The 23528-nt window shown below is 35.6% G+C and overlaps 5 protein-coding genes across 6 annotated transcripts; 2 read left to right on the top strand and 3 right to left on the bottom strand.

The window, feature by feature from the left end:
- Positions 1 to 194: 194 nt before the first annotated feature.
- NAD-ME2 (NAD-dependent malic enzyme 2) lies at positions 195 to 8445 on the top strand. The gene is made up of 19 exons (XM_023659046.2): positions 195 to 647; positions 1621 to 1717; positions 2339 to 2457; positions 2535 to 2702; positions 3344 to 3472; positions 3917 to 3977; positions 4530 to 4633; positions 4724 to 4807; positions 4887 to 4993; positions 5243 to 5345; positions 5934 to 6041; positions 6165 to 6230; positions 6532 to 6604; positions 6686 to 6772; positions 6957 to 7011; positions 7109 to 7180; positions 7270 to 7332; positions 7451 to 7565; positions 8110 to 8445. Exons 1-19 carry the CDS (start codon positions 519 to 521, stop codon positions 8179 to 8181), a joined length of 1812 nt encoding a protein of 603 aa, XP_023514814.1. The 5' UTR covers positions 195 to 518; the 3' UTR covers positions 8182 to 8445.
- A 1026-nt stretch (positions 8446 to 9471) lies between these two features.
- PMM (phosphomannomutase) lies at positions 9472 to 13409 on the top strand. Of its 2 annotated transcripts, none has more exons than XM_023659350.2 (12): positions 9472 to 9588; positions 9870 to 9958; positions 10106 to 10150; positions 10276 to 10342; positions 10673 to 10749; positions 11408 to 11443; positions 12163 to 12218; positions 12306 to 12405; positions 12514 to 12609; positions 12700 to 12789; positions 13032 to 13083; positions 13216 to 13409. In XM_023659350.2, the coding sequence occupies exons 2-12, from the start codon at positions 9890 to 9892 to the stop codon at positions 13263 to 13265; spliced, it is 738 nt and encodes a 245-aa protein (XP_023515118.2). In that variant the 5' UTR covers positions 9472 to 9588; positions 9870 to 9889; the 3' UTR covers positions 13266 to 13409. The 2 variants fall into 2 exon arrangements, with proteins under 2 accessions (XP_023515118.2, XP_023515119.2); XM_023659351.2 differs by having other exon boundaries at positions 9472 to 9621.
- Positions 13410 to 13558: 149 nt separating this feature from the next.
- LOC111778741 (uncharacterized) lies at positions 13559 to 16108 on the bottom strand. The gene is made up of 7 exons (XM_087119215.1): positions 15986 to 16108; positions 15486 to 15553; positions 14765 to 14880; positions 14542 to 14676; positions 14319 to 14474; positions 13881 to 13951; positions 13559 to 13806 (listed from the first exon to the last, which is right to left on the bottom strand). Exons 1-7 carry the CDS (start codon positions 16106 to 16108, stop codon positions 13603 to 13605), a joined length of 873 nt encoding a protein of 290 aa, XP_086975341.1. The 3' UTR covers positions 13559 to 13602.
- A 652-nt stretch (positions 16109 to 16760) lies between these two features.
- LOC111779267 (COP9 signalosome complex subunit 1-like) lies at positions 16761 to 19071 on the bottom strand. The gene is made up of 6 exons (XM_023659385.2): positions 18666 to 19071; positions 18234 to 18578; positions 18027 to 18143; positions 17872 to 17957; positions 17245 to 17479; positions 16761 to 17153 (listed from the first exon to the last, which is right to left on the bottom strand). Exons 1-6 carry the CDS (start codon positions 19050 to 19052, stop codon positions 16989 to 16991), a joined length of 1335 nt encoding a protein of 444 aa, XP_023515153.2. The 5' UTR covers positions 19053 to 19071; the 3' UTR covers positions 16761 to 16988.
- A 1115-nt stretch (positions 19072 to 20186) lies between these two features.
- On the bottom strand, positions 20187 to 22931 carry LOC111779412 (peroxisomal membrane protein 11D). Its single transcript, XM_023659585.2, has 8 exons — positions 22692 to 22931; positions 21506 to 21714; positions 21288 to 21362; positions 21134 to 21208; positions 20964 to 21044; positions 20799 to 20894; positions 20544 to 20717; positions 20187 to 20428 (listed from the first exon to the last, which is right to left on the bottom strand). Exons 2-8 carry the CDS (start codon positions 21695 to 21697, stop codon positions 20393 to 20395), a joined length of 729 nt encoding a protein of 242 aa, XP_023515353.2. The 5' UTR covers positions 21698 to 21714; positions 22692 to 22931; the 3' UTR covers positions 20187 to 20392.
- Positions 22932 to 23528: the final 597 nt, after the last annotated feature.

The following is a 23528-nucleotide window of genomic DNA, read 5'->3' as shown; positions in this document are numbered from 1 at the left end:
TGACATGAGTTTTGAACTCAATGATATTAGCTAATGAAAACAAAATACTTTTAGAAAGTGAGAAATTAAATAAAGAAAGTATATATATATTTGAAGGTTTCTTTTTATTTTATTTTATTTTATTTTTATATAAATTATATTACAATGATTTATTATATGTCTCTCTCTCTCTCTCTCTCTCTCTCTCTCTCCTGCCCGATTTTCAGAACGAACCTCCCCCGGCCCCTTCCCGTCTCCAATATTCTTGTACAGCTTCAACTGCTTCCGCTATATTTTCACTGCAACATTTATGTTTCCACTGCGATGAACAAAGCCTCTACAATTTCAATCTCTTTAAATGAAACTCAATTAGCATTGCTTTGATTCACGGCGTCGATTCTGCGAGCTTTGGATCCTATTTTTTCTAATCTGATTGGAACATTTCTTGGAGTAGAGTATTGGATTTGAGGCAGTGCTGCATTTGGTTTTTTGATTATCAGATTGGTCTTTTCTTGATTCTTTTTTCTAGATCCAGTTTGATGTGGAACCTTGCGAGGTTAACTTTGGCGAGTTTGCGCCGATCTAGGCGGTTCTCGACTGCGATTCCTGGACCGTGTATTGTCCATAAGCGCGGTGCTGATATTCTCCATGATCCTTGGTTCAACAAGGTGCGTTGCTTCCTTTGTTTTCTTTGATTCTTCATGTTTGGTAGTTTTTTCTGTTGGTTTCATTGTTTTTTTCGGTTTTCTCGTTTTGGATGTTGTTTGTAGGCGCTTGTTTGAGGTTCAGTTAATGTATGAGTTGAAATTGCTTTGTAGTTTCCCCCCTCAAAACTATACTTTTTAGTGTTTCTTACTCAAAAGTTGAAAAGAGGATCTAAAAGTGCTTATGTGATGAACATGTTTGACAATTGTTTTATTTCGTAATGGCTATTGTTTTCCTATGGTACCAACGTTTATTGCAGTATTAGAAGTTGTAGATATTTCGATGTAGGAGTTTTCTTCGGTTGTTTGCCTCGACAAAGAGATTCCAAGGAGCTTTATATTTAGTTTATTGTAATTAATCAATTATTTTTTTCAGTTGAATTAATGAATTTAAGCATTGTTGTTTATATTCTGGTGTAAGCGTGCGGATGAATGCAAGTGCATAAAAATACATAGTGCTCTATAAATTTAAGATAGGATCGAATTTCTATCTGGCTTCAGAAGTGAAGATGTCCCTATTCAGGGTGATAATTGGAACATCTTCATGAATCGTGTACTTACACTTAGATGTTTCTAACATGGTAAACAAATCAAGCTTTTTTTTCTGTTATTGTGCTTCTAAAATCGGTTTTTAAGTACTCTTTCGGACTTCTCTTTAAGACTAAGGCGTTAATTCTCCAGGTTTATGTTAGCTAGGAAATTGATGTTTGATCATCACTTTTTAATTCTTCATCAGTATGTATTTTGCTTTTTTTTTTTTTTTTTTTTTTTTCTCTTCCTTATTAAATTCTGCAAAATTGGAAGTACCCAAATCTCTGTCTCTTTTTATTTCTAAAAAGAAAACATTCTTTATCCCATGGTTGTATCTGACATATTATCGTATCATTGTCACGTGGAACTCTCTTTAAAGTTGTCCCTTTTTATTTTCAAAGAGCAGGATACTGGATTTCCTCTCACTGAAAGAGACCGTCTAGGAATCCGTGGCCTTCTTCCTCCACGAGTGATATCATTTGAGCAACAGTATGCTCGTTTCAGTAAGTTCATGCTTCATCTTAAGTTTTCATCACTTGTTTACCATCAGAATGACTTAGGTCAATCCCTTAGAAAACAAACATATCAATGGATAACTAAGAAGATTATTGTAATGAAAATTTTGTAGGCTATTACGTAGGGCAGTTGGACATTGTTTGGTAGGTTATTACGTAGTTGCTAGCTGTTAAACATTGTTTGGTAGGCTATTACGTAGTTGCTAGCTGTTAAATGTCAATTGCTAGTAGTTTAATTATTTGATTTGTTGCTGTGTTATTATTTGTCTAGTTCGTTGCAAGCAACTAGTTGGTCAATTGAAAACATCTATGATAGGGCATTGCACTTGTAGTCGCAATTTTGTTTAAAGAAATATCTTTTATTGATTATGCGAGACGTTGCAACTCTGTTCTATCCATCCCTATCATGGTTACAAAAAGTACCCCTAAGTTGAGTTAATTACAATTTACAAAAGTAATATACTTACGGAAGAGATTGAATAATTGTAATCACAACTTTGGTACTGAATAAAGACTTCTTTTAGTATTTTGGAAGAATTTCAATCCCTAGCAGCATTAGAGATAAAATCGTTTCTTGAATGTCTCTTGCATTTTTTGTTCAATTTCTAGTGGAATCATATCGATCACTGGAGAGGAATACTCATGGTCAACCAGATGGTATTGTTTCATTGGCGAAATGGAGGATCTTAAATAGACTGCATGATAGAAATGAAACACTGTACTATCGAGTAAGTTGCAAAAATGTTGTTTAGATACTCGTAAATTAATGTTTGTTCTGATCCGATTTGAGAGCTTTTCACTTTAGGTCCTTATTGATAACATCAAAGACTTTGCTCCTATAATATACACACCTACAGTGGGCTTAGTATGTCAAAACTATTCTGGGCTATTCAGACGTCCACGTGGAATGTATTTCAGTGCAAAGGATAAGGGAGAAATGATGTCCATGATTTATAATTGGCCAGCACAGCAGGTTTGTTGACCATGCAACATCTTCCATCATTTTTTTTTCTATTTTTATTTTCTATATTAATAAAGAATGTTTTTTTTTTTTCAAATTAAAGCAGATATTAGTATTGGTATTACCATGCCCCTTGCGAGTTTTGGAATATATAGAATATAATGACCAAGACTTCTTAAATACATCTTCGAATGTGATAACTAACACGTTTCATTAAAGTCGAGAGTTCTAGATTGCTCTCTTGCTTCAGTAACATTTGGGAATTGCATTTAGCTGATTATATCTACATAATTTTCCCCCAATGATTCCTAGATAATTTCTGTTTCATATAGAGGGATTCATTGTTCATTTTTATTCGACAAGCTTGATGCTTTATTTATTTCCAAGAATTGTTAATAAAAATCATTTGGTATTCTTCTTCAACATCTTTAAATTGTTTACTTTTTTTTATAAAAAAAAACATCTTTAGGTTGTTCAAGAGACCAAGTTAACTGGACACAATTGGTACATTGAGATAATGATCTATCAATTTATGAATGTACCCCAGTTATTCAAAGCATAACAGATGCTATTTCATTTATCAATTGGTTAATTATTATGCCTTAATTATATATTTTTCTAAAGTTCCTCCTATTTTTCCCTTTCAACTGCAGGTTGACATGATTGTCCTGACAGATGGAAGTCGTATTCTTGGCCTAGGTGACCTTGGAGTTCAGGGAATAGGAATACCCATAGGAAAGTTGGATATGTATGTTGCAGCTGCTGGCATCAACCCTCAAAGAGTATGTTTTTTCTTGTAGTATTTGAGCAGGGTGTCTATGACAGTGTCGTCTGAGCCTGTTTTTCCTGCTTCTGACTATGTTTATCCCTGCATTTACACCTTTAATATCCAATCTGTTCTCAGAGTTGGTCATTGCTCAATATACAATGATGAGAGGTTTAATAGGTTAGAGTGGATCTTCATTTTTCATTTTCAAGATTAATAAGATCTCCATGATTTGCAGTAACAACATTAAATTTTTACTGTTCCTGCATGTACTCCTGATAGTGGGGTAACCCTCTGTCTGCAGTCTTTTCTACATGAATTTGTAAACTAGCTGTAAATACTGATGTAATTTAATGCTGATGATTTTTTCCCTATGATTAGAAGTGTTAAACTTTGAACAACTTTTCTTAGCCTAACTTTCATGAATTTCATTAAGTCTTTGCCCTTGTTTAATTGACAGATTCTTCCAGTAATGCTAGATGTTGGTACTAACAATGAGAAGTTACTTAATGATCGACTTTGTAAGTGAAGAGAAGCTTTCATTTCTTGTATCTTAATTTTTTCCCTTGTAATTTATTGCGCCTATATCTTCATTTGTTTGTGCAATGAGATACATCTGTTTTCTATTGTGCTGAAATATTTATTTGGACCCTAGTCAATATTTGTATTAACTTAAAGAGAAAAATTGTTGCTTGATCTCGCTTCTTTTGACCTTCTGCTCGTTTAGGTCATCGTTTAACCTTGTCGGATCAGATTTTTTTTCCCCTTCAAAATATGCAAAGGCTGGTAGTAATACCGAGATTTGCAGATAGATGGGAGCCAATTACTGGTTGTATTTTTTAGGAAGTTCCAAACTTTATTTAATAAGGGATCTCAACATATTTGGGTTTACTAAGAACTCCATTTTATTCTCTCTCTTTCATATTTCTTTGTGATCTGGGCTTTCTTCTCCTAAGCTTCATTTTTTTTTTCTCTTTCAATTCTTACCTGCACTTTGTTTAATGTTCGTGGTCTGTGAATTATTTCTTCTAGACATTTCATAGAATGTCACGTCTCACGATTTAGTATGACAGATTTAGGACTTCGGCAACCTAGACTGGAGGGAGAAGAGTATCTATCAATTGTTGATGAATTTATGGAAGCCGTGCATACACGTTGGCCCAAAGCTATAGTTCAGGTTTATAGGTTTAAGTTTTGGCCTTTTTTTGACGTTCACTACACTGCAATCAGTCTCCTAATATTGTAATTTGGTTTTGAATGATGCCAGTTTGAGGATTTTCAAATGAAATGGGCTTTCGAAACATTACAACGTTATCGTAGGAAGTTCTGCATGTTCAATGATGACATACAAGTGAGTACTTGCGGAGTATTCTGCTGGTAGATTAATGACTTAAAAGGACACTAATTTTTGTTTATTTCATTTCATTAAGGGAACTGCTGGTGTTGCTCTCGCTGGACTATTGGGAACTGTGAGAGCTCAAGGGCGGCCATTGAGTGATTTTATTAACCAAAAGATAGTTGTGGTAGGGGCTGGAAGGTATTGTCAGCAATTAAATGTTCACCGTTCACTCAAAATAGGGATACTGGTCCTGATCATGTGCATTTTCCTCTTTACTTAAACAAAAACCGGTTGCCGTGGAAGATGAATGCGCTATTTATTCATGTATTAATATTATGTGAATATAAGAGGAATGAAAATTTTAAAAACTATAGCTCAATCCTTTTGGTTTAACCTTCTTGTGTCTCAACAGTCTTGTTTTTTGTTTCTCTCTCTTCTCGACTTCAGTGCAGGGCTTGGCGTTCTTAACATGGCTGTCCAGGCTCTTTCGAGAATGGCCGGGAACAGTGACCTTACTGCAAGAAATCAATTTTTCCTAATAGATAAAGAGGTATAAATCTTTCTTAAAATTCAATTTATCAATTTCTGCATTAATTTTGCTAATTTCTCCTTCCATGAGAGCTATTCTATAAATTTTATATTCCTCCTCGTGGATTTGGCATGTTTTGTGTTCAGACTGTGGACTGATCTCATCTATCTGACCAATTATCTTTCTACATTACAAATTGAATGTTAATTGGAAAAAAAATTCATTTTCTTTTAACGCTGTAAACTGTCATGCCCCTACGCTAGCTTACCTATATCTCATGCTTCTTGACTTCCGACACTTTCATTTATTAATTTCCTGAAGCCAGTGGGCTGATTTTAAATCTGCTAGCTTGATGGACCTACTGGGATAGACTTACAGTTGATGCAAATGCTATATTTGTAGAATATTAATTTCTTAGGAAATCAACATTGATGTTAACTTTTGTAGATTGTCTGTGGGTTTTTTTTAATCTTTGTGAAGTGAATTTAATCTGTTTCATGCTTTTCATTCCTTAAATATCTTAATAATGCCTTTTAGCAGGTTGATGTTGCTACATTTTTAACACCGTGTTACACGTATCTGACTAAAACAAATTATGTCATTGAACAGGGCCTTATCACGAAAGATAGAAAAAATATTGATTCAGCAGCTGCACCATTTGCTAAAGACCCAAGAGAGCTTGAGGGACTTAGTGAAGGAGCCAGTCTATTAGAAGTGGTAAGCTTTCTCATATTCCTTCATCGTTTGTGAACTAATTTCCTTGACACTCTTCGAGGGGTTCTTGCGATTGCTCTTCAGAAGTTTTCGACCATCTTCATTGAGATCATAATCATTATTCAGGTGAAAAAGATCAGGCCGCATGTTCTTCTTGGTTTGTCTGGAGTTGGCGGTATCTTCAACGAGGAGGTACTTATACTCTAGTTTATCTTCTCATCGTTAATGGAACTTGGTTCAACTCTAGAAAAGTATTATCTCGCCGACATATATGATCTTTAGTTCAACGTCACTCAAGTAAATTACACACAAATCATGTCTATAATTTGTTGATGTCCAGTTCAGCCTCATAATTACGAAGACAGAATTATATAAACTCGAGAGTTCATTGTCCTTTCTTCATCCATTTAACCAATGGCAAACTCCATGCATGATGATTTCCACTGTTGTGCATATTTTCCTCTATTTCTCATATTTGATGTGATTAATCTAGGTGCTCAAGGCAATGCGAGAATCTGACTCAACTAAACCAGCAATATTTGCTATGTCAAATCCAACTATGAATGGTTTCTTTTTTTAAGATTCAATAATTTTCATCTTAGCTTGCTATTTACAGTTTAAACTAATTATATGTTCTTTTTTACCAGCTGAATGCACTGCTGCTGATGCTTTCAAGTATGCTGGAGAAAACATAGTCTTCGCTAGTGGAAGCCCTTTTGAGAACGTTGATTTTGGTATCTTTCTTTCTTTTTTATATATTTTGTTTATATTAAATGGTTGAAATCATTTGGCACCATACCGAACAATCAATTTAAAATCGTTCTATGGGATGCACTTCTACTTTTTAAATATAAGTTTCACTCTGGCACTTTAACTAATTAGTTTTATGCGACTTTCTTCAAAACAACTTACTTACAGGTAATGGAAAATTTGGCCATGTAAATCAAGCAAATAACATGTATCTGTTTCCCGGGTCAGTATCTTCCCCTTAAACTCTGTTAGTCTGAACTTGTAAAAATAGAAATTCGACGAGTTAATTGTTTCTATTACTATCATCATTTGTAATACAGGATTGGGTTAGGATCTCTTCTATCGGGTGCTCGTTTTATAACTGATGGAATGTTGCAAGCAGCCGCAGAATGGTATGAATTGCATGAATTTTTTTGGGTGCTTTAAATATTATGATATTGTTATCTCCAAGGGTGCTAATATGATGTTGTCATATATGCAGCCTTGCTTCTTATATGACTGATGAAGAAGTTCAAAATGGTGTTTTGTACCCATCAATTGATAGGTAGGATTCATTGTTTTATATGACTTCAAATTGTCATTAATTGAATCAATACAATCTGGTGACTTCATTGTTTACACTGGTTGATTGGCTTATTAACCTCCATAATATCTAAATTCAGCATTCGGGAAATCACGGCTGAGGTCGGAGCTGCAGTCCTGCGGAGTGCTGTTTCGGAGAATTTGGCAGAGGGTCATGGCGATGTGGGGCCTAGAGAGCTCAGGCAAATGGCAAAAGTAAGTTAGCTTAACTCACACTTACAGAAACAAATATAAAAAAGGAACTGAGTGTGATTTCAAAATTTCCTACCTTATTATTAGTATTAAAAAGGAAGGCATCTTCCTTTCCCCCTTTTTCTAACTTCTCCACTATGGAAAATGTTCATATTTATAGATATATTAAATGTCCCTAACCTTTATTGGAAATTAGCTTTATGTAAAGTTTTGTTGGACTATTCTTTTTAGTAAGCTTGTTTAGAAATTGTTTTCAGAATAGTTTTTTTTTTTTAATTAAAACGTGTATTGGACAACCATTTTTTCAGAAATGTCTTGTTTTCTTCTGTGTGTTCAATGATGGTGAATGTTATTCCTTTTGATTCATTTTTCTCGATATATATTTTTGTATCTAAATATTTTTGAACCATTTTTCTAAATATATATTTTTCTACCTGAATGATAAACTTATATAAACTTAGATGACATAGTCCTCTAGAGAAATTTAGAAAACATAATTCTCATGACTTTGAATGGGAATTTGCTGATTTTTTTGCTTCTTTTGCAGGAGGAGACTATTGAATACATCAAAGAAAATATGTGGTTTCCTATTTACAGCCCTCTTGTTCATGAAAAATAAGCATCATTTAAAGCTCTCTGCTCATAACTCGGGGCCAAACCATTGAACATAGGAATTAGGTCTCTCTCTATTCTGACAATTCTGAGAAAAGTTCTTAGGATTTATATATATACACATTATTTCCATAATTATTGTATTTAAGGTGATACTTATCATCATTTAAATTATGGGTGGTGGAAGTTTAGAGTTCATGTTTTCATCATTCCATTCTCTTTATACTACCAAATAAAATGCTCTCCTAAACCAAATTTTGATTTTTCCTAATTTTATGCCAGGGTCATTTTAGCTTGGTATCAATTTTGCTTTTATGATTTTGTAACCTTTATTATCATCTTTGTAGTAATCTCTCTCGTGATAGTGAGCGGAATAAATTTATTGAATACATTAGGATAGTTTGAGTAAATAGGAAAAGCAGTATGCTCAAAATTGGCAAGTTAATTGTACCTCTTTGATAGCTTTAATCTTCAAAATAATTAATAACGGTAATAATGTTTAGAAAATACTTAAATTTCTATAAATTTATATGGAAGCAACAATTTAATTTAAAGTTTAAGACACTTAGCTTCATAGCTTTGAACTCTCTAATGTTACTGTCATGTGTAAAATTATTCAAATGAGTGGTTTGCTTATATGAACTAGTATATCTCACCATTTCAATCTTTACAACTAATCTGCCATCTAACGAAGTAGTTTAACTATTCATTCAAATAATTTAGCTTATTTAAGTTTGTTCTAATTATAATATTTATATGAGCTTAACTCTATCATCAATGTATAAATATGAGGCAAATAACTCAATCGTAGTCGAAGCGACTCTATAACCTTCGGGTTGTTGGGGGCACAATCCTAGTAGAATTCAATATGTTAGAAATAGAGCATCATAAAATTCTTATTCAAGCGACTTGTAACTTTCTGGACTTGGTTTGTAAAATAATTTCGAGTTAAGTTGGGTGGGTTGGTTACCAATTCAATCAACGTGAACTCTTGGTTTGGTCAAGATACCTGCTTACCTCGAGGTGGTCATCACAAAAATGGTGGAAAATAATAATATTCATTTTTCTAATCTTGTGCATTAAGTTTTGTTTGAAAAAACTTGTTGAAAAATCTTTTCAAAATCAACGATTAAAAAAAACCGAGGAAGCTTCCATGCAAGTCCTGCCCGGTGGGTAAGGAACCAAATCGGACCGAGGAATGGAACTCAACCAAATCCATATGGCTCGGTTCGGTTCGGTTCGGTCGGTTCGGTTTTCTTATTCAATAGGCAGCAGATCTGAAGCGCACGTCGTTGAAGTTTCAATCGTAAGTTCACTTCACAAGATTTCATCCGCATATTCCTCCACGAAGAAGCTATCAGCTTCCGCCATTTGAGATCTGCTTTCACTTCAGTGACGCGATCTTTAAGCTCAAGTATTTCTTACATTGCCTTTTCGTTTTCTCCTTGTATGACCAATTAATTCAGCTTCATTTCTGTTTCTATATATTATACCATCTGTTTGTATCATGAATCTGCCTAGGCCTTAGTGTTTCGCTGCGAGTTATAATTCCCCTGTGGTTTTTGGTGATTTGAGTTCTATAAAACTGTAATGCTGATCTTGTTTAAGCAATGAATTTTGGGTTTATGTTTCTACCAAAAGCGATCTGAAGATATTCAATCAGGTTGTAATAGCGAATGTTGTTTCTGTTGGCAGAAGGAGAGATATCGAGTCTAATGGCTGTGAGGAGACCTGGAGTCATTGCTTTATTCGATGTCGATGGGACTCTAACAGCTCCCAGAAAGGTAAAGAAAAATATGTTTCCTGATGTTAGTTGATCTGTTGGATGATGAATGTTATCGTATCAGTATTCAGTCATCGTTATATGATACTTTGTTCCATATTGTTTGTGTGGAGTATCTTTTTTAAGGAAAATTTTTGTTAAATTTCAGGGTGCTACTCCACAGATGTTCAAATTTATGGAAGAGCTCCGAAAGGTATCGGATTTACTGCAATGAAAAGAAACATCTATGCAGAACATTTTTCTTCTTTCTTCTTTTTTATTTTCTCCCTGTAAGCTCGAAATCTATTGAAGTTTTCTCATCCTTTATAAATACTACAGGTTGTTACAGTTGGTGTTGTGGGAGGATCTGACCTTTCAAAGATCTCAGAACAGCTTGGAAATTCAGGCAAGTTTTTAATGGACTTTGATTCTTTTCTTTCATGGCAAGTTACTTAGAGCAACTGATTTATTGTGTGCCAACTGTCAAACGAAACAATGTGTTCAGTATTTGTCGCTTAGAAATTTTATATATGCACTCATTTATCTTGTTCCTTGATTATGATGTTCTGACTATGGTCTTTGCTTGATTTGAAATATTGGTAATCTTTCTCATTTTTTGTCTGCTCTTCCAAGTTTTCGTTTTTCTGATTTTTTTTTTTCATAAGCTTGTGCAGAGCATTAAATAGAGAATGTTTGTGATTGTAATGTAATCTAATAATCTATGCTTTTTATGTAGTTATTAATGACTATGATTATGTGTTCTCTGAGAATGGACTTGTGGCGCATAAAGATGGGAAGCTCATTGGCACCCAGGTACTCGTTGCATCTCGATCTAGATTTTATACAATTAGTTAGATGTCTGATGGGTGACGATGGCCTTTTAATGTTACTCTGATGTTTAATATAACTGTACATGTGTTTATGAATTTGTGTATCTTTTTGGGACCAAGTGATCTCAAGAGCATAAATCCGTCAATTGTTCCCTCATTTCAATGGATATCGACTTTCTGATAAATCCAAACATGCTATTTGACCTCTCATTGAACAAGAAGGATGGACTGAATTACAGTTTTTGATAAGAAAAACTATGGTTGGGAATTAATTAAGTAAATATTTTCGTTATATTATATTTCTATATCAAGGTTTCCTGATTTTCAAATCCATTGTTTACTTAGATGCTTCCTCTTCATTCCTTCATGGTAGTTCAATGATATCACATTAAATAAATGAAGAAAAACATGTCTTAGGTGAAAGAACGGAAAACTTATGAATGACAATATTCTTCTTTTAAGATTTATAATGCCACAGGTCAGATTTACTCTATCTGAAACTGCAGTTCTTTGACTACTTCCCTGCTTATTTGAGCTTGACCAACTTTCATTTGAAACCCTTATAATATATTCTTATGTTACCTTATTTTCTGTACTTGATCCATTTTTATGTGATTGTATGTCCCTTTCCATCTGTGCAGAGCTTGAAATCTCATATTGGAGAAGAAAATCTCAAGGTAATATATAACTTATTCTTTTCTTCCCATTGTTCCATTTATTTATGAACCATTCTCGGGGTAACCAGGGCATCTCTTGACTGGGACAAAAGGAATGATTGCAGGTAGCTGCATGTTTGAGGCCATTAGATTAGTACCTTTGTGCACAATTACCTGTTCTCATATGTCACAACCGATCATTGATTGAACTAATTGTGAAATTTTGAGAGATATAGCATGTCCTCATAAAGTTAAAGGAAATGTTGCATAGGGTATTTTGATAGGCCCCTAAATAAGGTTCAACTATTCTAGAAAAGGGAAAAGCAGGGTAGAAAGGGAGTTAGGACGATGAAAGAAGCTGTGCATATGGAGTGGGAGAGTTTGTCCGAAGATTAAAGTAATAATAGTGGCATCGATAGTGGGAAGAGAGAGTGAGAGTCAGTAGGATTGTCGTTAAGGTAAGGAAAACAATGATTAGAAAGTAGTTGGAAGCTATATATTGCATGGGAATTGAGCTGCAAGGTACATTTGTCAAAGTTTCATGGTCACTTTATCTCATGCAAATATAAGTATTCATTATCCTTACAAAAAAAAAAAGTAATAACATCAAGCGTTTGAAAGATAATTACCTTGTGATTCAATGTAACGAGAAATCCATAAACTTCGCATCCTAACGTTCTCATGAAAAGTAGCTGATAAAGCATTGGTATTCTGAACTGATCTAATGCCAAAAAATGCAGAATCTTATCAACTTTACGCTTCATTATATTGCTGACTTGGATATCCCTATAAAAAGGTTAGTGGGCTGGAGCCTTGAAATTTTTTCTTGTGTATCTGATTTCAGATGATATATTTCAGATTGTTTATCTTCTTTCATCTTTAGGGGAACATTCATAGAGTTCCGAAATGGAATGCTCAATGTCTCACCAATTGGGCGAAACTGCAGCCAAGAAGAAAGAGATGAATTTGAGAAGTATGATAAGGTGAACACTAATCCCAATTTTTCGAAAGTCGTGTCAGCATCTCTGGTTTTAACTCGCATTTTTATTTTGAGGACATGAGTTGAGATATATCTTGTAATCTACATTCAGGTCCAGAATATACGCCCCAAAATGGTTTCTATTCTTAGGGAGAAATTTGCACATCTGAATTTGACATTCTCCATAGGAGGGCAAATAAGCTTTGATGTAAGTAAAGTTTAATTTCAGCATTATCATCGTAAATAAGTAAACAGCACGACTGATATCTATTTCGACCATGCTAATTATCAAATACAGGTCTTTCCTCAAGGTTGGGACAAGACATATTGCTTGAGGTATCTTGAAGACTTTCAAGAAATCCACTTCTTTGGCGATAAAACTTACAAGGTTATTGTTAGAATTCTTGTCGACTTCCAGCTTAGTTTTGATTGGTTTTTCCTTCTTTGTTGTTTGGTTGTCATCTCTTCAGGGTCTTGTGACTCGTGTTCATATTTGATATTGCATGCCCGAATGCTTATGAGTTGTTGATTCAAATTGACTGGAAAATGTTGTCCTTTCAGTGCTCCAACTGAATTTTTTATTTTGGTATTAAATACTGACATAATCCTGTTGCATTTGTTTTTGAACAGGGAGGAAATGATCATGAAATTTATGAATCTGAACGAACTATAGGCCACAAAGGTCTGCTCCCTTCAGTATTACTAGCAAATTTGCTTCTGTTTGTTTATTCCTTAATCCTTTTCTTTTTGTTACTTGTATATTCCTAAATCAGGGTTTTTTTTTTCTTTTTTTTTTTTTTTTTTTTTTTTGCAGTTATTAGCCCCGATGATACCGTAGAGCAGTGTCGAGCCATATTTTTCTAAGAAATTCCGAGAGTCTAAGCAGAAGGTATGAAATTTTATCTGTATGACTATGAAGAACTTTTGTAGCTTTTATTCATAATTGGGAATGATTAAGGTATTATATGAACTTCAACAAATAAATCTTTATTCATGGTTTGGAGAAAACTAGCACCATCTATCTGCTGCTTTCTTTGGTAATAATTAATTCTCACTGATTCATAAAATAGAGAATTATAAACGGCTCGTAAAGGGTCGACTTAATCTAATTCTTTCTGTACAAGAAAATTGACACCATATATTTGCAATCCCTTTGATATCAACGAATCAGAAGAAAACATTCAAACAATATCAACACTTTTCAAGAACATGGGGGAAAATACATCAAATAGCAACCACAACATGCAAAAGGAACACAAATTATACTTAAGGAATTAGTAGTCTTCAAGAACCAAACCCTTCTGGATTTATCAGTCAGATTATTGAAAAACGAAGTGGGATGGATACTGAATTCAAACCGAGTCTCGACTCCTTCTTGAGGATTGATGTTCACATATTCTCCTCTCTGCACCACCACATACATTATTACCCTCTTTTCAGTTCCAACCCTTTCGAATCTTACACCAAATTTTCTCATACCTCTCGAGTAAGAATGGTCTTTTTGTCGCCGACAGATAGCTTGATTTGAGACTCCGATGTGGTAATGCAAACTGCAACAAGCTTAATGTTAGGAGTAACAACCTCCACATTAGTATGATATTGCAAATTGCAACAAGCTTAATGTTAGGAGTAACAACCTCCACATTAGTATGATATTGCAAATTGCAACAAGCTTAATGTTAGGAGTAACAACCTCCTCATTAGTATGATATTGTGCACTTTAAGTAAGCTCCTGTGGTTTTGCTTTGGTCTTTCTCAAAACACCTCATACCAATAGAAACGTATTTCTTATAAATCCAACCCACCATCATCCTCTAAATTAGTCAATATGGGACTCCCTCTTCCTTACTTATAAACCCAACCCACGGTCATTTTATCCATAAATTAGAAAAAAAGAGAAGGAAAGAAATGGGTTACCTCGATCTTGGTAGGACACAGAGAGCTCTTGATGAACAATGCGTCTAAAATCCCTTAAATGAATAGAAACACAATTGGTGAAGTCAATGTCGCCAAGATCATCGTTGTGTTCTGGAGGCAGCAATTCGAGCATCTTGCGCTCGAGAAGTTCAGTATCTAAAAAGGGAGAAAGAAATCAATATCAAAATCTTGATAGATAAAGAAAGAAAGAGGGTGTGTTTACCGGTATTCTCATGGGCGAGAAGGAGGCAGCGGGAAACCTCGACGAGGTTGATGGAGACGGCGGAGAGCTGATGGGCGGATATCAATGTGGTGTGGAATGAGTCGAGGCAAATTCTGGCGTTCAGATTTTGAGTCACTAAGAAGGATGCGAAGAAATGAGGGGTCAGTTGAAGCACTGTACGGAAGCGAGGGAAGTATTGGGACACTGTTAGGGTGAAGCTCACCGGCGATATGTCCACGTCGGCTTGCGTTGCTATTTGTGTCAGAGGGGAGACGGCGTTCACTAGAGGAAACACGGGCGCTATCATTATTCCGAGCATCCTCAAAACTCTTGACAACCCTTCAATTCAAATCACTTCTTTTATACTCATCAAAATACAATTTTGGTAGTTACTAACATTTACATTTGCTACTAAATTGGATGGGTAGTTCTTCCCTACACACAACTCTCACACGTACGAGCGTGAATTCTAGGCAATTCACCCCCTGAACACATCATAGTCGAGTCAGCATCTCCTTGAGTGTCATGCCTGGTAGCGTATTGCATCCGTACTCATCATCGTAAAAGAGGAAGTAGCCAGCGTATTGCATCCGTACTCATCATCGTAAAAGAGGAAGTAGCCTGATGTTTATGTACACATAGAAATGCACGAGGTCCCTATAGTTTCTCATCTTTAAAATGTCTTTTGACACAACCTTATGTTCTGTGCTTATATTACTATTAGAAAATAATGTTATATTAAGAAAACTCCCATCTTGCATCGTCATATTATCATGCATCGTCATCCTCATACAATGTCATCAAATAACACATTATAATCATCTTAAAACATCATAAGGCATCATCATATAACTCATTCACGTCATCATATGTCATCATCAAGGCATCATAAATATAAAGCATAAATGACGTGTTCAGGGACCACTAGGCACGTGTCGTCATACATCAAACCATTGTCCAGTCTTTCCATAGTAAGACCACCACTAACTTGGTTGACCTCACTAGTGTTTTCCTAAATTTGAGTACACAAATCTAAGGGTCAAAATCAACTTTGGGATGGTCGAAATAGTGAAAATTGGTCAAATTGTCCTTTACCGAGTTGAGAAGCTGATTTCGTTTATTGAGTTGAGAAGCTGATTTTGGAGACGCGAAGTCGAGCCGAACTGTTTAAGTCGTATGAGTCGAGGGGCTGTTTATAGTTGCAGGTGTGACATGTGACACAACGGGGCACTGACGCGTGTGCATGTCGAGTTGAGTCAAGGCGCGGGTCACGAGCCAGTGTTGGGCTTCCGTAGGTCTGGGTCAAGGCAATAGATTTGGGCCTCGATGTGGGCTTGACTTCGAGGTGCATACGTTTGGGCCGAGGTAACGAATTTGGTTTCAGGCTGTGAGGGTATTAGGGCTGCAGACAGATGGCTGCGGTATTGGATCGCCGATTGGATACCCGATCCAGATCGACTCGAGATCCACGGACTTCGTCTTCTTTACCCGTTTTCCTCGTGAAATTCTGACAATGTCCTCTCTCTTCCTGGAACCATCTCCGACGACGTTTTCCGTCGTTCTTCATCTCCTGTATATTCCTTTGTTGGTCTCCTCTTCACTTCCACGACGTATCACAATCTTTCAAACACATATAACATAGATCTATTAAATTCTACAATTTCTGAAACCCACGTTACGTCGGATGAAAATCGACGTTGCTAGAGGTATTGAGTGTACAAGATTAAATTAGCTAACGTAGGACTCCTTCCCAAAAATCCTCAACAAAATTCTCCACAGACAGGGCACTATTTTAAATGATTCTTTAGAGGAGTGCACGTGTAGGCATGTGAAACTTACTTTTTGGATCGTTCAACCTCCTTTTGTTCGTAAGAAATTGGACCAAGTTAAGAGTTGATTCGATTTAACAATAGAACACTAATCCATTTAAATACCTATTTGGTTTAGCCTATCTATTATTGATTATTAGACGAGCATGACTCAATATGATTTATGTTTGATTCACGTTAGAAATTGATTACAAGTGGCTAAATAAGCAAAATTGATATAGCAAGATACTTTTAAAGCTACTGGGCTATAACAAAATCGATATTAGAGACACAATGATTGATATTACCACAATTACAATAGTTAACGAGTTCTTGGGCGTATTTTCTAATTAATTGTCAGGATTACTCCGATAAATGAAGTGAAGTTCAGTATTGAGTTAGAACCATGAGCGACGCTAATTTTCAAATTTACATGCCTAACGGTATCAACTGAGTGAAAGGAACTAAAGAAGGAGATTCAAAAAAGGTGTCGAGCGTCTCATTTACTGTAATAGAATGAAAACAAAAAAAAAAAAATTCTCAACAAGAACGCATCAACAAATTTGTCCTTCCATACCGATCGCCATCACATGAACTATGTCAAGAAATTTCAAGACTTCCTATGATCACATGAACAAATCATTCTTCATTGTGAACATAGGGATAGTTAAATACTGCGTTAAATAATAGAATGGTCCTCGCATCACGTTCAATTTCACTACAACGTTGTAGAAGTTTTTTGAAATTGGCTATGGTATCGTCTGTTCGTACATGAAGAACGTTTTCAATTGAGTCAATCTTGGCCTGCAACACAAAACATTCATTTGTTGAAGATTAGTAACAAGAAATGACCAAAATTTTAGAAAGCTGAGATGAGAGCTTCAAAATCCAAGACCTTAATTTGGTCATCAAGTATCAAAGTTACAAGTTCCTTCTTAAGATCTTCAACGCTTGTGTTGAAAATCTCTGCCATCGTCTTCAAATCAATCACCGAAAATGGTCGAACGTATTGGACAATAGCTTTATTTCTGATTTTTTCATGCAATTCTTCGAATCGATCGAAGAAATGTATGTCGAACAATAACCATTCTCGAAGATTAGCAAGATGTCGGAAGACTGAGGAATAATCTCTGCACAAAAAGGTAAAAAATAATAATAATAATTCCACTCCCGACTTTAAAAAGTTTCAATTATTGAGAGAAGTAGTCCCACGTCGGCTAATTAAGAAGAAAATAATGGGTTTATAAGGAATACTATCTCCATTGTTACGAGGTCTTCAGGGGAAACCAAAAACAAAACCACAAGAGTTTATGCTCAAAGTTGACAATATCATACTATTATGGAGGAGGTCGTGCTTCCTAACGTAAACTGTTTTTTATGATTACTTCAGAAATAATCTCACAAAAGGTGGATAATTTAGAACGGGTTCCATGGACGACGGGAATGGAATAGCTCGAGTGTTTAGAACACCCTGTTTTTAGAGATAAAGAAGGATACAGACTTTTTGTATACCGATACCGACCTTGAGCAGAAATCATGGAGAAGCTCTTTGACTTCAATCATTGAATCCAAATAAGATTGAAAATCCTTATTCTCAAAAATACAATCCTGCCCATATTAAAAACCCGATAATCAGCTCATATGATTCTTCGTGCATACCACCATTAAAATCGATACCTGCAACTCCTCTTGCTCAAACGTTGCAAGCGTACAAAGCGCACCATACGTTGCAATATCATGATCAGCCAGAATCATCGAAAATTGGTTACCCACTTCTTTACCCGTTTGCAAGAACTACAAATACGCCACATATAAACACAACCCGATAACATAAAACAAAAGAAACAAAAAAACCGAAAACAACAAAAAAAAAAAAAAGCAAACCCGAAGCGCGGCGTGCGTAAACGATCTATATCGAATGGAAGTCAAGCCAATAGTAGAATGGAGAGTATTTTCAGTGAAGGAGTCCATGTTGAAATCGTGCTTATGCTTGAGGCCTTCAATGGCAGTGTATTGGGCTCTTGGAAAGTTGCCCCACTCGATGAACAACAAAACAAAGCGCATGAACATCTCCCAATACTCCACCTCAACCCTGCAGTAACGTATGGCAGCCAAGTACCATACTCTAGCAGCATCTGCTTCCCCATGCATGTAGAACATATTTGCTGCCTTCTTGCATGCAGCTTTTGTGTCGTCCTCCGCGTAAGCCAATCCCTTCTCGTAATCGTCCTACGTTAATTCATTTATAACAAATAAGCATCGATGGATCAAACCCATTATTTTTATTAATCTGTTCGTTCCTTCGTTCGTTCATACCTGGCATTTCGATGCCTCTTCTCCTAATCTCACCCTATTCTCCTCCCAATTTCTTATCACTTCTTTGCACCAATCTTCATCCATGTCGTACTCTGGGGATAATCTTCCATTGATTTTCTTGACGACTGTGGCGAATAGTTGCACGTCCTTGCCCTTCTTGGCCTCTTTATAGGCGATTTTCAGCGCTTCTAATTCTCGATCGTCGTTGCGGCCGTGGCAGTGATGGGCGAGGGCTAGGAGGCGTATGATCTTGGTTCTAGTCGGGTATTTGTCGGCGTAGGCTTGAATGTCGAATTGGTTGCCCATCAAGAATGGTAGGTAAGGGATCATAGAATTGCATTCTTGAAAAGTGATGTCGAGGTTTCTACTGGATCCGGCTTCCCACATGTTTGTTTGTCGATTACACCGGAGTTTCGCCGGAGTTTCGCCGGAGTTTCGCCGGAGTATGGCCGGAGGGAAAGATTCTTGTTATTGTAGCCGTTTATTTCTTGAAGTGGCTGGGAGGGAATTGTTGGCTCTTTGGTTGAACTAATTAGTCTCATCTCATCTTTTTATAATCAACTAAATATCTTTAAAAATTTTCAAAATTACATCAATTAATAAATATTTGAATGATTTATTTAGCATCCATAAATAATAATAACATAGGGAAATAAAACTACATGAACTAAAAAAGTAATATATGTTTTTTAAATATATATCAAATTTATTTTGTATGTGCTATCTAATGATAATAATTCATTTAAAAAATTAAATAATAAATCATTAGTATATAACAAATTGAATAGAATTTTTCAATTTATAAAAAAATACAGAGAGATAAAATAATGAATTAAAAAGATACAATTGGAGTTTTTTTTTTTTTTTTTTTTTTTTTTTTTTTTTTTTTTTTTCTTACAAATAAGATGAAAATTAAAATGCATATGATTACCATTTATTATAATTGATTTGACAATGGATCAGTAAAATTTAATTATATAAATATTTTTAGTAAAATTTAACCTGTCTTTTGAGTTTTTAGTTGCATTAATTCTTGATTCAACTATTAATTTATAAATAAATAAATAAACCATTTATTTCCTTTTGTACTCTTTTTCTTATATTTGAAAAATCATGTTAATTTACAAATAATAATAATAATAATCATCATTATCACCCATTAATAGTTTATATTGAAAAATAAAAAAATATATAATAAAAAAAAAGTTCAAATAACTATTTTTTTATAAGAATAATAAACAAAGAAATTTCTTTTACGTAAAATAAATAATTTTTTTTTATAGAGATAAAAAAAATGAAACAAAATGACAGGAATATAAGATAATAAAATTCACACGAGGAATCTCCTGGTAAGAGGTCGACCATTACGTGAGTTGACCACGTCGTTGACATCCTTATAAATGAAAGTTTAAGGACGATTACGTGAGTTGACCACGTCGTTGACATCCCTATAAATGAAAGTTTAAGGACGATTACGTGAATTGACCACGTCGTTGACATCCCTATAAATGAAAGTTTAAGGACGCAAAAGAACAACAGCATCTATTTATTTTAAGGGAATAATGTTATCAAAGAGACATTTCAAGGTCACCCTACCCTTCTAAGGGGACTGCAGACTACATAAAAAAAAACACCATATGCCATTATAACAACACACAAATTCAACTGGTTATTTCATTCAAATCACCTTCCATTCATCCACTCCTGAGGCATCTCCCCTTCCTTCTTTACGATGCCTTCGGTTTCGATGGCGGAGGAAGCAACTGCACATACGTCATCCATCAAATGTTAAAACCGACCGATCTCGACATGATCCACCCCTCCATAATTCTACACATGATTTGTATCTTTAAGGAACAATCTATAATTTAGGCATACCTGATAGCAAGAGATCAGTGAGCTAACAAATCCTAAAGCGCCCGTGACACGTGGAGTAACTTTCTTCGGTGCCAACTGAAGTAGTCCAACAGCGACGAATAAATCCATGGATGCTTTAACCAGGGCCAAGGTCCTTTCATTTGATTTTTTAAGATTTGCACGGTATTTATCGTCCTACGCTCGCAAGACAAATCGAAGTAAATACTAATGTATATAAATAAGGATCAATGATTTATTTGACAACTGATTACACACTTGATGATAACACACTTCCTGTTGATTGTTATTCTTCTCCTTAAGACCCTTCTCGACCTTCTTCATTGCAGCGGATAGCCTTCCGATCTCTCCAAGCTGACATTGTACGAACAGAAAACTTCAAAACTCGAATTATTGAATCATTTACAAGTCAAATGAACATACCTCAACTAACACGGTACAGAATGACGCGCCCATCCAACAGAACAAAGAAATCCTTCCAATACGATCAGTGCGTTCCTTATTCTGTTCGTAGACATAACACATAAGAAACCAGACTCAAGTGTTGAAATTCATAAATATAGCATCGAAATTGAAGAAAGAAACCGCCGTACTTTGTAGATGCCTGTTCTACCGAGCCAAACGATTTGGTCGAGGAATAGAAAAGTCGATAGCAATGCATTTTTGGACTGGAAACACGAACAAGTAGAACTCAGAAAAGCTACCATTGATGATTGATAAGAAAATAAAAAATGACCATTCTGATACCTTTCCGAGCAGAACAAGAGGAAGGGGAGTTCCTTGAGGAGTTGGACTAATAAGAGCGTGCAGATCATTCACAAACTGTAAACCAAAACTAAAAGCATGAAAAAAACATACATAAACCAATTATAAGATCTTGGAACCAACATGAGAAGATCAAGCAAATGCATCACACACTGATCATGAACTAATATCCCAAGAAAGAACAGTCTTTAAAGGAAGACCTTGAAAAGACGGAAAACTTTTCGAGCTAAGCTGGTAGTTTTGTCGACATTCTGTGCAGTACCAGGCTCACCGTTACTCAAGAATTTGGAACCGTACTGTATAGCTCTACATATTTTGTCTCTAGCTTCTGCTTTATTCAAATATAGAACTAGAAGAGCAAGTTCTGCTCGGGTCGCATCCAGCTTACTCATCTTTCAAAACTATGCACCTTCAAAGTCAAAATGCAGAAAGACATCATGAATCGAACAAACAGGAGAAAGTAAGGGAATCAATATAATTAAACGACACGAAACAAACAAAATTAGGCAAGTAATCACAAAGAGAAGAACAAAGTCATAAAAAATATATCAGAACCCTCTAATTATCTGATTTCTTGTGATTCCCATATCAATTGAATTCAAAGGATGAGAACATTAAACTCATGAGAAATCCAGAAATCTCGTATGTTCTTCAACCCAGGACATTAAAGCTCTTAATCTTAGCATATACCTATTAATCTAATAAGATAGGCGAAGGGTAAGGCCCCATCCTATACTTTTTTCCATACAAGATATACAAAACAGAGCACACCAAAAGGAGCCAAACAATAAAAGAGAGCTCCAGTCAAGTAAAAGACCAAACATCTAAACATTCCACATAAACTCCCACAAGAGCCCCAAATTGAAATTTGAAAAACTTTAAACCCTGATTGTCTCTCCGGGATGAATTGCAGATAATCCAAGGAGTGGGACCTATACCTCGATTATCAAAAGAGAAAAAGTAAACTCGGAATCAAAAGAACAAACAATTCAAAAGGACCAAACCACCAGCAAACAAGCGCTCACAAAGTACCAAGAGAAAGAAGTAACCAAACAAATACGAGATAGCAGCAGCCCTATGAGATTGCCAATCGGTCCCCAAAACTAAGGCTGATCCTGAGCTACTTAGCCAAGCATATGAAGACGACGCTACCCAATCCATCAGAATTGACTTCAAAACTTCCATTAACAAAGCAATTAAAATCCCAAGAGGCAAAACCCCACAATTCACAAATCGAGAAAACATTAAAAGAACAAAACCCCCACATCAAGTGCGAATCAAACCAATCCCTAGAACAACAGAACAAGCAGAAGCACATAAAAACATCACAAAATTGAAAGAATCAAGAGAAAGAAAACGGTCAGAGCGATTAATTTAATTGGGTACCTAATCACAAACCCAGATCAGGGGAGTCGGTTTCAGCAAATACGACCCGCCGAAATGAAAAATCTTAGGCCGCAACCCCAGTTGAATCGGCCAGGTAGAGAAATGAATGGAGAGATAGAAAGAGAAGGAGCCTCGGAGTTAGCAATTGCAAAGAAGGAAGCAAAACAACGTTTATCTATATTTCTCCATAACAGGGCGTAAGCGATTCGTTGTCGTTTCTCGTTCCTCCAAAATGGCGCAGGGTTGGTAGCGACGACGTTAAATCCCCCGTTTGGCCATCTCACAACAGTTCTTTTGACGCACAAGATCAAAATGATCGTGACCGTTGATAATGATAAGGAGAATTTGTTGGCACACCTTCCAACGAGGACATGATTCAAATCCAAATCCAAATTCAAACTCGTAATTCAACAAATATTGGTGTTTATCTTCTGTATACTTTTGAATGGTTCTACCATTTTTGTAAGCAACTGAGGCTTTACTTTCCAATTTAATAAAATATGTATTTTATCTAAATTGTTTAAACCAAGCTTGTGAACCGAGTTTCATGGAGCTCAAGCATAGATGGCTCGTGGTGTCTATGCTCATCGTACTAAATGGTTCAACGAATATGAGTGCAACTACCCAACTCATGAGTTATAAGTTGACATGGAAAGAATTGGAATAGAAGTGTTGGCACGGGGCACTACTACACGAAGTTCAAAGTCCAACCAACCCAAAAAAAAAAAAAAAAAGATTATTTTTGTTTAGAGGTAGGATCCACGTGTAACAGGTCTAGTAATAGGATGAGACAGTCTAAGCAGAAGAGTTTCTATTATCGTCCAACGACAACCCCCT

Source organism: Cucurbita pepo, chromosome 17 (assembly GCF_057944985.1).
Source record: "Cucurbita pepo subsp. pepo isolate OVF chromosome 17, ASM5794498v1, whole genome shotgun sequence".
Classification (NCBI taxonomy): Eukaryota; Viridiplantae; Streptophyta; class Magnoliopsida; order Cucurbitales; family Cucurbitaceae; genus Cucurbita; species Cucurbita pepo.
This window is presented reverse-complemented; position numbering and strand designations above follow the sequence as displayed.